This window comes from Bos indicus x Bos taurus, chromosome 25 (genome assembly GCF_003369695.1).
Source record: "Bos indicus x Bos taurus breed Angus x Brahman F1 hybrid chromosome 25, Bos_hybrid_MaternalHap_v2.0, whole genome shotgun sequence".
Taxonomy (NCBI): domain Eukaryota; kingdom Metazoa; phylum Chordata; class Mammalia; order Artiodactyla; family Bovidae; genus Bos; species Bos indicus x Bos taurus.
Window position 1 is genome coordinate 30,868,524 of NC_040100.1, and position 13,269 is coordinate 30,881,792.

The following is a 13,269-nucleotide window of genomic DNA, read 5'->3' on the forward strand; positions in this document are numbered from 1 at the left end:
TCTATTAACTTAAAGCCATATAAAACCTAAAAGTGACAACTGGTCTACCTCAAGAGGCAGCCAGATAAGCAAATGAACCATTGATTAACAGATTACCCAATCAAGATGAACCAACAAAACAGGTTATCGGCTAACAGATTTACTATATAGGATGAACCAACCAAGCAATCCTTTGGTTAGCTAAGTACCTACCATGATGACCAGCCAAAAGGGCTATTAGTTAACATATGACCAAGATGAACCTCCAAAGTGGCCTGTTAACAGAAGAACCAACCATGAGAAATCCACCACGTGGATGACTCTTTAATGGAGAAACAAAGTGAAATCTGAGGATGCCACCCACAGTTAGATCCAGAAGAGATAAAATAAAACTTCTTAGTCAACAAAGAGAAGCTCCTCATAAACCCAAACACACACCATGAAATCTGGAGGTGTGACCACCGCTTAGGTCACCCCGTGGGACTGGAACTGGATGGCAGAGCTATACTTACGAAGATTATTTATGGGGGTTCTGGTATCCATGTTCTCATAATGCTGGACGTGGACCACAATGTTGAGATCTCTCTCCATGTGGTCAGTGTTGCAGTGGCCCTGTGGCCTCATGACGTCTGCAAGGGCCCTGAAAGGAGAGAAAGTTTAAATTGATTCATTCAAAACAATGACTAGCACCTACTTATTCTTAAAAATTGAAAGTGGCTCAGTCATGTCCGACTCCTTGTGACCCCATGAACTGTAGCCCACCAGGCTCCTCTATCCATGGAATTCTCCAGGCAAGAATACTGGAGTGGGCTGCTGTTCCCTCCTCCAGGGGATCTTCCCAACCCAGGGATCAAACCCAGGTCTCCCACATTGCAGGCGGAGGATTCTTTACCATCTGAGCTACCAGGGCTTTGGGCTTATGAACAAAAGACAAGACCCCTTTCTCCATGTAGCTGCCATTCTACTTAGGGTGGAGGGGAAAAAGACATACGTAAAGAAGATCCCTGCAATTAGAGATTACATAAGGATCTCATGCAGAAGAATTCATATACCTCTCATGTTACTGATGTAATGGCAGCGTTACCCACTTTATAGAGTTATTGAGAGGATTAAATGATGAATATATGTAATATGTCTGCACCCAACAAGTTTAATCACCCTTTATAACTAATCCTAATAATAAAAAAATGCTTATTCCCAGGTGGCGCTACTGGTAAAGAATATGTTTGCCAATGCAGAAGATGTAAGAGACATGGGTTTGATCCCTGGGTCAAGAAGATCCCCTGGAGAAGAAAAATGACAACCTGCTCCAGTATCCTTGCCTGGGAAATCCCATGGACAAGAGGAGCCTGGTGGGCTACAGTCCATGGGGTCACAAAGAGTTGGAAACAACTGAGCACAGCACAGTACTCTTGCTAACCCTAGATACCAACACTTCAGGTACAGTTACGGCCCAGTATTAGTAACAATAAGTAACATTTACTGAGTACTTCCCATAAGCCAGGCACTGTTCTAGTCACGTGACATGCCTTAATTCAATTAGGCAACACATAAACACATCATGAGGGTTATTACTCCTTCTTTGCTGATGAGTCAACAGAGACTCAGAGAGGTGAACTGATTCCATTTACTTGAAATGTTCAGAATGGGAAAATCCATATGGACAGCAGAGTAGTGGTTGCCAGGGGCCAGGGGTGTGGGAGGGGAAATGGGAAATCACTGCTAATGAGGGAGGGGTTTCTTTTTAGGGTGATGAAAATGTTCTAGAATTAGACAGTGGTGATGGTTGCTCAACTTTCTCAATATACTACAAACCACTGCATTGTATACTTTTAAAAAAGAAAATCCAAAATAACCTGACAGATTGGCTGATCAGTAAAAGCCTTCCTGAGAAGGCATCTGAGCTGAGCCCTGAACAGTGAGGCGTTACTGCCATGAAGAGGATAAAAGAACATTCCAGGCAGAGGGGTCAGCAAGTGCAAAGACCCTGAGGCATAGAAGAGTTCAGATCAGAGGAACAAGAAGGCTAACAAAGCTGAACTGCAGCCAACAAGTGGGAGAGCATTACAAGGCGTAGATTACTATACCCATTCTCCAGAACAAAAAGACTGCCCAACAGGACTTCCCTGGTAGTCCAGTGGCTAACATTCCAAGCTCCCAATTCAGGGGGCCTGGGTTTGATCCCTGGTCAGGAAACTAGATCCCACATGCTGCAGCTAAGACCTGGCACAACCAAATAAATAAATAAATATTTTTTAAAAGACTGCCCTGTCGGGCTACAGTCCATCAGGTAGCAAAGAGCCGGACACGACTGAAGCAACTTAGCATGCACGCACACACGCCCAAGTTAACCCAGCTAATCAGTGGCGGGACTAAGATACAAACCTGAATGTCTTTGAAATAATTGTTTAAGCTCCTCCCGACCCTGCACAGTAAGCAGAACCTGAAACTTGAAAAGGACTGCAGGAAAGAAATGTTTGAAACACAAGACAGATGTCTCTCAAATCTAATTTGCCTTTTTTTCACTTCTAAACATGTTCTTTCCTATTTGCAGGACAGGAACAGAGACCCAGACATAGAGAACAGACTTACGGACACCGTGAGGGCAGGAGAGGGTGGGATGAACTGAGAAGCAATATTGAGATATATGGATTCTCCAGGCAAGAACACTGGAGTGGGTTGCCATTTCCTTCTCCAATCCATGAAAGTGAAAAGTGAAAGTGAAGTCGCTCAGTCATGCCCAACTCTTAGCGACCCCATGGACTGCAGCCTACGAGGCTCCTCTGTCCATGGGATTTTCCAGGCAAGAGTACTGGAGTGGGGTGCCAGTGCCTTCTCCGATATATACGTTACCATATGTAAAACAATAGCTAATGAGAAGGTGCCACATGCTGATTCATGTTGATGAATGGTAGAAACCAACACACTGTAAAGCAATTATCCTCCAGTTAAAAAAAAAATTTTTTAAGACATATGTTAAAATAAAAATAAATAAATACATAGGTTCTTTATTGAACTTCAGAGGATCTCTGAACTCCTCTAGAATTGAACAGAAATTTTATTTGTGCATTTTTCCTGAACAAGAAGCCATAGTTTGGGTTTCTCTGGCCATCCAGTGAATCTGCCTTCCAATACAGGGCTTGATCCGAGGTCAGGAAACTAAAATCTTGCATGCTGAGGGGCAACTAAGCCGGCACCACAGCTAGTGAACCCACAGTCTACAACGAAGGGCCCACACACCACAACGAAGACCCACTGCAGCCAAAATAATGAAATATGCAAATAAAAATAAATAAAGGCAGACTGAGACACTATCGAGTTAAAAAGAAAAAAGAGACCAGAGTTCTCACCACAGTCTCTCAAGATTTCTCTCCAAAATTGCAAAATATTTGAACTTTCAAGAGGATAGCAAAGTAAATGATCAGGGTGGCTACCCGTGAATTCGGTCAGCACTGCCATCGGCAGATTCCCTGGCTCCTGCTGAGTGCCAAAATTCATGAAATTCACCAGAAAGTCAAGGATACTTTTCCCCAGGGTAGCCCTTCACAGAGTAGGCATGAGGACGGGGATTCTTAGGCTTCTGTATCCTGGACAAGGTGTCTTCAAGGTGTGGTCCACTCACTCAGGGAATGCCTAATATAGTTTGGCAGTGGGGGGAAGGAAATATGACAACTTCTGTGTATGGTCTTTAGTCATTAAAAATAAGAAATAAATGTGTGAACTGAGGCTGGAGCCCTCACTTGGAACACCCATGTCAGATGGTGAGAAGCAAGAACCTTGGACCAAGGTGCCAACCTTGGCAGTGGCATCATCTTTAGGGTGCATCAGCTGTGCTGTAGTTATATACACCCCCAAAGGGATGTGCAAGCAAAGAATCTAGTTATACTAAGCTAGCCATCACTAGGTGGACATGGGGCTTAAGAATGTTCCCTCATAACAAAACCACAGCCTGGAGACAATACTGATTAAACAAGGACAGGAAAATGATAGACTGGACCCTCTCCTCTTCAACAGCTTCTCACAAAGTTAAAAAAAAAAAAAAACAAAAAACGATGGCCTATTCAGATCAAAATGAAATCAGCCAAAAATAATTCAAACTCTCATAAAGAATATTCAAAATATGGATCTATGTATGAATGATGAGCTTCATCCTCAACACACACTAGTGTGTTATTACACAAAGTCATCACCATTGGCAACAAATTGTAAATATTTGTTTCACCTTCAGTTCTGCTTAATATACCTGCTCTTATGTATGCTTTAGAGTCTATCTAAACAACAAGGTCCTATTATATAGGACAACATTCAAAAAATGAAGATCATGGCATCCAGTCCCATCACTTCATGGCAAATAGATGTGGAAACAGTGATATACTTTATTTTCTTGGGCTCTAAAATCACCACGACAGTGACTGCAGTCACGAAATTCAAAGATGCTTGCTCCTTGGAAGAAAAGGTATAACAAACCTAGACAGGGTATTAAAAAGCAGAGATACCACTTTGCTGACAAAGATCCATGTAGTCAAAACTATGGACTGTCCAGTAATCACGTATGGATGTGAGATGGACCATAAAGAAGGCGAGTGCCAAAGAATTGATGCTTTTGAATTGTGGTGCTAGAGAAGACTCTTGAGAATCCCTTGGACTGCAAGGGGATCAAACCCGTCAATCCTAAAGGAAATCAACCCTAAATATTCATTGGAAGGACTGATGCTGAAGCTGAAGCTCCAATATTCTGGTCACCTGATGTGAGTAACTGACTTATTGGAAAAGACCTGGGAAAGACTGAAGGCAAGATGAGAAGGGGCAGCAGAGGATGAGATTGTTGGATGGCATCACTGACTCAATGGACATGAGTCTGAGCAAACTCCAGGAGATAGTGAAGGACAGGGAAGCCTGGCATGCTGCAGTTCATGGGGTCACAAAGAACCAGATATGACTTAGCGACTGAACAACAACTACAGCACAGGAAACTATATTCAATATCCTGTGATAAGCCATGCTGCTGCTGCTGCTAAGTCGCTTCAGTCGTGTCCGACTCTGTGCGACCCCATAGACGGCAGCCCACCAGGCTCTGCCGTCCCTGGGATTCTCCAGGCAAGAACACTGGAGTGGATTGCCATTTCCTTCTCCAATGAAAGTAAAAAGTGAAAGTGAAGTCGCTCAGTCGGGTCCAACTCTTCGTGACCCCATGGACTACAGCCTACCAGGCTTCTCCGATCATGGGATTTTCCAGGCAAGAGTACTGGAGTGGGGTGCCATTGCCTTCTCCAGTGCATGAAAGTGAAAAGTGAAAGTGAAGTCGCTCAGCCATGTCTGACTCTTAGCAATCCCATGGACTGAAGCCTGCCAGGCTCCTCCATCCATGGGATTTTCCAGGCAAAAGAGTACTGGAGTGGGGTGAGTGGTAAGCCATAATGAAAATCAATATGAAAAAGAATATATATAATTGAGTCACTTTACTGCAGAAATTAATACAACATTGTAAGTCAACTATCTTCCAATAAAAATTTTAAAAATAATAAACATATGTGCATATATTATGTATGTTAGTCACTCAGTCATGTCCAACTCTTTGGGACCCTATGAACTGTGGCCTGCCAGGCTCCTCTGTCCATGAAGTTCTCCAGGCAAGAATACTGGAGTGGGTTGCCATTTCCCTCTCCAGGGGATCTTCCCAACCTGGAGATCGAACCTGGGTCTCCTGCATTGGAGTCAGATTCTTTACCATCTGAGCCATCAGGGAAGCCCATATATTGCAGTGTATACTAAAAAACATGTTACAAATAGGGATGTGTTTTTTTTTTTTAATTTATTGAATTAGACAGTGGAAAGAACCAACTATGTACTACAAACCAAACTAATGCCCAAGGAATTGGTATTTATGTGTAGCACACATTCTGAGTGCTTCTCAAACTTGAATGTGCACATGGATTATCTAGGGGGTTTTGTTAGGATGCAGATTCTGATTCAAGATGTCTGCAACAGGCCCTGAGATTTGGGGCCAGGTGATGGGGATACTGCTGGTCCACACTCAGAAGAGCAAGATCCTAACGGTACTGTGATTGGAGATACTGCTGGTCCACACTCAGAAGAGCAAGATCCTAACGGTATTGTGATGGTAAATTTTATGTGTTGATTTGACTGGGTGCCACGGCGTGACCAAAGATTTGGTCAAACATTATTCTGGATGCCTCTGAGTGGGTGTTTTTAGATGAAATTAACATTTATATTGATAGACTGAGGAAAGCAGATTGTCCTCCACAGCATGGGTGAGCCTCATCCAATCAGTTGAAGACTGGAATAGAACAAAGGCCCATCCTCCCCCAAGAAAGAGAATTTTCCTGTCTGATGGCCTTCAGATTGCGACATCAGGTCCTCATGGTTCTACAGTGACTTATAGGCTTTCAGATTCAAACTGGGACCTTAGGACTTCCCTGGTGGTCTAGTGACTAAGACTCCATGCTTCCATTGCAGGGAGCATGGGTTTGATTCCAGGTCAAGGAACTAAGATCCCACATGCTTTGAGGCACGGACAAAAAGTGAAAAAAGAAGGAAAAAAACAAAAACACTTGGACCTTGACTCTGCAGATTTTGTATGTACCAGCCTCCATTATCATGTGTGGCAAGTCTGCATAATCTCTAGATAAGTAGATAGTTAGCCAGATCTCCTAAAGATTCTGTTCCTCTGGAGAACCCTGACTTAATAAAGGCACCTTATTGAAGAAACTACACTTTTCCTCGATATCCCTTAACCCAGTTCCAAACAGCTGAAAGACTGCCATTTTTGAGGTTGAAGATGATGGAATACTGGCAGTTGCATAAGGTTCAGCTTAGTGTCTATTCACTTGTACATTCACCTGTACATCGCCCATCTCCTGCCATGGACCGTGAGCTCTGTGCCTGCACTAATCCGTGAAGTCTCACAGCTCTCAGTCCAATGCTGGATCTACTATAGGTACTCCATAAACACCTGCTGCTGCTGCTGCTGCTGCTGCTGCTGCTGCTGCTGCTAAGTCGCTCCAGTCGTGTCCAACTCTATGCCACCCCAGAGACAGCAGCCCACCAGGCTCCCCCATCCCTGGGATTCTCCAGGCAAGAACACTGGAGTGGGTTGCCATTTCCTTCTCCAATGCATGAAAGTGAAAAGTGAAAGTGAAGGCGCTCAGTCGTGTCCGACTCCTAGTGACCCCATGGACTGCAGCCTACCAGGCTCCTCCGTCCATGGGATTTTCCAGGCAAGAGTACTGAAATGGGGTGCCATTGCCTTCTCCCAATAAACACCTACGGAATGACTACATCCATGAGCAAATAAATGATGGAATGAGGAGGTGCCTTATGTCATGTAAACCAGGATGTCAGGCATCAGAACTCCTATGTGCCAGGTACTATACCAGGACTCAAGTGACAGGTGGGGAAAGGCTGCATTCCTTACTGTGAACAATAATGGAAGGAGGCAGATGATAAACTAGTAAACCAGTACATTAGTAAGTTCATTTTAGACTGTAATGTGAAATGAAGCAAATCACATTGAGTGATGGGCTGGAGGGGGTGGGGGAGCATTGGTAAATAATCCTAGGGGATCAAGGACAGCTTCTCAGACAAGGTGACACTGAGCTGAGACCTGAATGCTGAGAAAGGGCCAGCCAGAGAATCTGAGGCAAACCAACACAACAACTCCAAGGCAGCAATGAGCACGGCATATCTGAGGAATGAAAAGAAAAGCCTGCATCCCTTTTCTTTCCAATTACAGTGAATAAATAAAAGACCCCAACATCGCCAAGTAGAGCTTATAGTTGCAATATCTTGCTTAGAAGCCTCCAGGGGTTCCAAGGTCTGAACAGTTTTCTGACTTTTAAACACTTGAATGGGATTCCTGAGATTTTCCTCTTGTACCAGAAGCATCATTTATTTTTCCAGGATCTAAGGGCAATGCACATGAGGCTACTTTCTGGGGTAGTGGTTATATGGGTGTAGCCATGTGTCCAAATTCATCAAACTACACATAATATGTGTACACTGTATGCTGCAAATTAGACTCCAATAAAGTTGGTTTTTAAAATGCAAGGTCTCAGTGCCCAAAGAGAAGCAAAACATATTCTGCAAGGAAAAATAATTTAGATAGCCAGTGGGAATTTGCTATATGATGCAGGAAGCTCAGGCCGGTGCTCCATGACAACCTACAGAGCTGGGATGCGGTGAGGGGTAGGAGGGAGGTTCAAGAGGGAGAGGACGTAGGTATACCTATGGCTGATCCGTGTTGATGAATGGAAGAAACCAATACAACATTGTAAAGCAATTATCCTCCAATTAAAAATTAAAACAAAAAAATAATTTAGAGACTTTTTGTGGCCAACAGCATATGCATTCGTGGGCTTCTCCAGCCTGGGCAGCTGGTGGAAGCCACAGGATAACCATAAATGTATAAGAAACGGGAGATGGAGGGGAGGCTGCAATAAGAGAGAGAAGGCAAGAGCAGGAGAGACGTCTGTCACTTGATGCCATTTCTTTGCAAGAGACTTGAGCGTTTGTGAAGCATGCTTGAAAAACACACAGGACATGGCGCTATGTAATTTGCCACTTGGATTTCTGACTGTTTGAAGGTGGACAAGATGATGACATGCATTCCCTACTGGCATCGAATGTAAAGAGCTTCAAACACACATTCCTGCCCTCACTAATGCCTTTGCCAAGAGGGCTGGCCCTGCCAGGGGCAGATGCAGGAAACATCCATAGTCTTGATCTGACTCGGGCTCCTTGAACCAGCCCTGACACTCTTATTTGCAGGGCATCAAGCACTTCTCTGTGATCGGCAAAGACTGAAGTCCTGGATGTCAGTGCTTCAAGGCAGTGCAGCCTGATGGTCAACGACCCGTGGCATAGCCTCAGACTGTCTGGGCCTGAAGTCTAGCTCCTCCACTCACTAAGGGATTTTGCATCCTCTTGAAAAGCAATCTGTGCCTCTGTGAAAAGCAGATTGTCATAAAGCTGACCTCCGTGGGACATGAAATTAAATGAGAATTTACACATAAGCTTATGTAAAATAGCAAAGCCAGCAAGTGTCCCTGAATATCAGCCAGGCCAATGAGGGGGTGTGGGATGGATTGGGATGGACATACATACATTGCTATGTATTAAATAGATAACTAATGAGAACTTACTGAACTTGCCACCCATCCTGCTAAAATTCAATGCAAGTCCAGAGAGGTGATGAGACTTGGCCAATGTCACGCAGCTAAATAGACATAGCAGAGCAAGCACTAGGCACAGAGTTCCAGACTACAACTTCACCTCCTTCCATAGATAAGGGGAAGAAAATTCCAATAAGAAGGATGATGATAAAGGGTAATAGTCACTGAGCAGTTACCCTATGGCAGTCCTGCTCTATGAGATTTCTAAGCCCAGTCTCAGTGAATCTTCACACAGACCTATGACATAGGGACCCTAAAGATAGGAATCTGAGAATCAGAGATGAACCGCAAATTTCCCAAAAGTTCACACTATTAAGTGGCTGAGTTGGGACTGAATCTGGAGCCATCTGACTTGAACCCATTTCTCTTCAGATCAGCCCAACGACCTCTCTAGGGACTGCAGGGAATATGACTGACTGAACTGAGGACCGGGGCACGGGGTGGGGGCAAGTGAAATTAACCTGAGAGGGTCCTAAAGGGAACAGATGCCACTTGAAAATACAGGTCCAGTGTTACCTAATCTATCAGCTTCTCAAGAGAAATCATAAAATCGAGATTTCTATGCGAAACTTCCCAGTTTTTTAAATGTTGGTCATTGGTTCTAAGTTGGTTTTAAAACACCGTACACCATAGAGACTAAAGAGATTTCACAGCCAAACGCAGTGAGCCTTGACTGAAATCCTGGTTTGAAAACCCAATCTCTAGAAGACATTTCTGGTGTATGACTGGGAAAACAGTAATACAATTGGCTATTTGATGATGTTATGGAAATTTTGTTCCTTTTTGGGGGCAGGATACTGGAACTGTGTTATGTGGGAGAAATGTCCTTGTTCTTAGGAGATCCACACTAAAGTATTTAGGGATGAAGTGTCATGTCTGCAACTTATTTTCAACTGCTCCAGCCAAAAAAAAAAGGAAAAAGAGAAGAAGAGAGGGAAGGAGAGAGGAAGGAAAAAAGGAAGGAAGGAAAGAAGGAAGAGGGAGAGAGAGAGAGCCATAAAGCAAACGTGACAAAATACTAATAAGTATTCAATCTAAATGAGCAGTTTTTGACTGGGAGTGACTCCGCTCCTGGATGACTTTTGGCGACGTCTGAGGACATTTTAATTGTCCTGACTGCAGTGTGTGGGGGCCACCTGCTCCTAAGGGGGCAGAGTCCTGAGATGCTGCCAAACACCCAGCAATGCACCGGACGGCCTCCCACAGCAGAGAACAATCAAGCCCCAAATGTCAAGAGTGTCAAGGGGAGGAAACCCTGCTCTAGATGAAAGATCTACTGGAGTTTATGTTTATTCTTCTTTCAAGTTTTCTGTATGTTTAAAATGTTCACAATAACAAATTGGGAACAACTTAAGAATTCACGCGTGCAGGCTCAACCGCTTCAGTCGTGTCTGACTCTTTGCGACCCTATGAACTGTAGCCCCCCAGACTCCTCCATCCATGGGATTCTCCAGGCAAGAATCCTGGAGTGTGCTGCCATGCCCTCCTCCAGGGAATCTTCCAGACCCAGGGATCATACCCGTCTCTCCTGCATCTGCTGCGTTGCAGGCGAATTCTTTACCCACTGAGCCACCTGGAAAGCCCAAAAATAAGAATACAGACATAGGAATATGTTGCAGACCAAATAAAATGTGTCTGCATGGTTTGGTACCATTTGGTACCCAACATTTGTGGTCACTTCTTCCAATAAATAGTGGTTGAATGTGGCTGTGGTTATATCTGCTGTAGAAACACCTATACAGTTTTCTCCACATCACAGGCCAGGCCTGCGCATACTCTGGAATTGCTGTCTCTCCCCGTTTTCAGTCCTAATCAGCGCAGAAGGAAGCAGGCGATGTGCCCAGGCCTCTGAGCCTGGAAACTGACCTTATCAAACACAAGCACACTGGGCACTAGGAGCAGTCAACGGTGTGACGTGGGAGCAGCACGTGCTGTAAGTCTTTGAGGAGAAGGTACTCTCAGGTGAGGTAAGAACAAACTTCCCACCCCAGCGACCCCTGCAGCTCGAGACAAAATAAATTAAGAGGCTGCAGCCAGCACGTTCATTTCACCGGAAAGCCACCGTACAGTCTGTCTGATGCGGAGTTTGGCGTGCTGGACCCAGCCAAACATCCTATGGTCCATGCGGGCAAAAGCAAATGAGCCATGGCTGGGATATGAAATGATTAACTGCATCAGTAGAGCAGGATGCGCTTGGTGAGTACTTGGGGCAGCCCCTAGCACCATAGAAACACACCCAAAGGCTACACAAATGGGGAGAACCAGCAACAGAATGTCAGTAAGAGTCACACTGAATAAATCCATCCACCCTGTATCCGGGAAAATGTTCCCAAGTCAAGTGTGGACCACTTTACACAAGCCGTTCAAGGAGGTGGTAAAAATGCAGACTTCTGAGGCCCAGATAGATGGATTTAGAATCTCTCTGGATCAAGCGCAAGACTGTGCATTTTAGGAAGCTCCTCAAATTCTGATGCTCACTCAACCTGAAAACATCTGCCCCAGACACAGCTGACACCAGGGGAGTAAGGAATGCGCAGTTTTCTGTGTGACCTTGAGCAAGCTACCAACCTCAGCTACAATTTGCTCCTATGTAATAGAGAATTAGCACCTGTCTCATCACTGGGCAAACTAAATGATGTTTACACACACATACACACACACAGACACACACATATCCCTAGTACAGTGCCTGGCACCCAGAACTGTGCTCAGCAAATGTTACTTCCTTTTCCGGGACAGTGACTGACTGAACACCATAAAGCCTGGAGAGATATACAGAAGTATAGATGTGCAGACCCCACCCTAGAGATCCTGATTTGAACCATCTAGGGTGGGGCCCCTGGCAACAGTGTTTTGTTTTGTTTTTTTTTTAAAGCATTCCAGGTCACCCTAAACGTCAGCCAAGGTTGAAAATTATACCTTGGGGGTCATCAGTAAAAATCAAGCAGTCTTTCTTTTCAAGAGTATGTACCTTCACTCCAGCCTGGAATTCTCAAAATGTATGCAAGGAGAGCCTGTGTTGGGGCTCTGCAACACCAGGACTGGATACCCCCTAGATTCCACCTCCAAGGAGACCTTTCCCGGTACCTGTAGAGGAATGTGGCTGCAGCCTGCTGGGCTGGAGTAAACAGAGCTGCAAGGGGGCAGGACCAGGAAGTTTCTCCCACAGTTCCCCAAAGGTTAGTGCTCCTCCCCAGCTTCCCACCTCCCTCCTCCTGCTTCTCCACCCCCATCCCAACCGAACCAGGAGGAGAGCTCCCAAAGCCCTGGTTTGCAAGGCAAAGGCTCCAAGGAGATTTCAGCAGAGGAATTAAGTCGAAATCTGCCAGGCACCCTACCCATCCCTGGGTGAATTTCTCTACCGAGGCAACAGTCGCTGCCGCAACCCTGCTTCCGAGTCTCGCTCGCAACACCAGACCCTTGGCGAGCACAGCGGGGGGACGTGAAACCACCGGCCCGTGGGGTTGGCGATCGGGCACCTTGGGGTGGCAGGAGGTGGGCGGGGCCCGCACTTGACTCTTTTGGTAGGTCAGGCTTTCTCGAAACCCCTGGAGTGGGGGTGGTTCTGTGCCTCTTGATCCCACCATCCATCCACACCTCCCTGCTAACCCAAACCGAGAGGAACTTCTCACCTCTTTCTTCCCCCAAATTCTTCCCTTGGGGTGGGAAAGGGTGGGGGGGAATCATCTGATAATCTGCATATAAATAGAAAATAATTACTAGTGATGTGGTGGTGATGTTCCTCGCCTATTTTTGGTGGGTCTCTTTGTTGAGATTTTTTAGGCAGGCACACGGAGCGCGTGCAGACACACGCGCGCGCACAGGCAGCCGGAGGTGCGGGGTGTGTGTGTGTGTGTGTGTGTGTGTGTGTGTGTGTGTGTGTGTTTGGGGGTGGGGGGGAACACATGGCGACTCTGTTGCGCGTATACGGGAAGAGAATAAACCTTGTTCCCCAGTCATCCGGCTGTGTGCAGGCGACCCCGCTCTCTTCACCACCCTCCCCCGTCCCTCCTCACCCCAGCCGGGACCCCACACCAACCCCCGGCCTCTCCCCGGCCGAGGGTTGCATCCTCCAGTCTGCGTCTTCAGCCTCCAAAGT

At 45.6% G+C, this 13,269-nt stretch overlaps 1 protein-coding gene across 2 annotated transcripts in view; it reads right to left on the reverse strand.

Annotated features, from left to right (window-relative positions):
• Positions 1-13,269, reverse strand: part of SHISA9 (shisa family member 9) — a 355,175-nt gene that overhangs the window by 340,241 nt on the left and 1,665 nt on the right. For both annotated transcript variants that reach the window (XM_027526543.1, XM_027526542.1), the window contains exon 2: positions 492-619. In XM_027526543.1, coding sequence (XP_027382344.1) covers positions 492-619 — 128 coding nt within the window. The remainder of the gene's footprint in view (positions 1-491; positions 620-13,269) is intronic.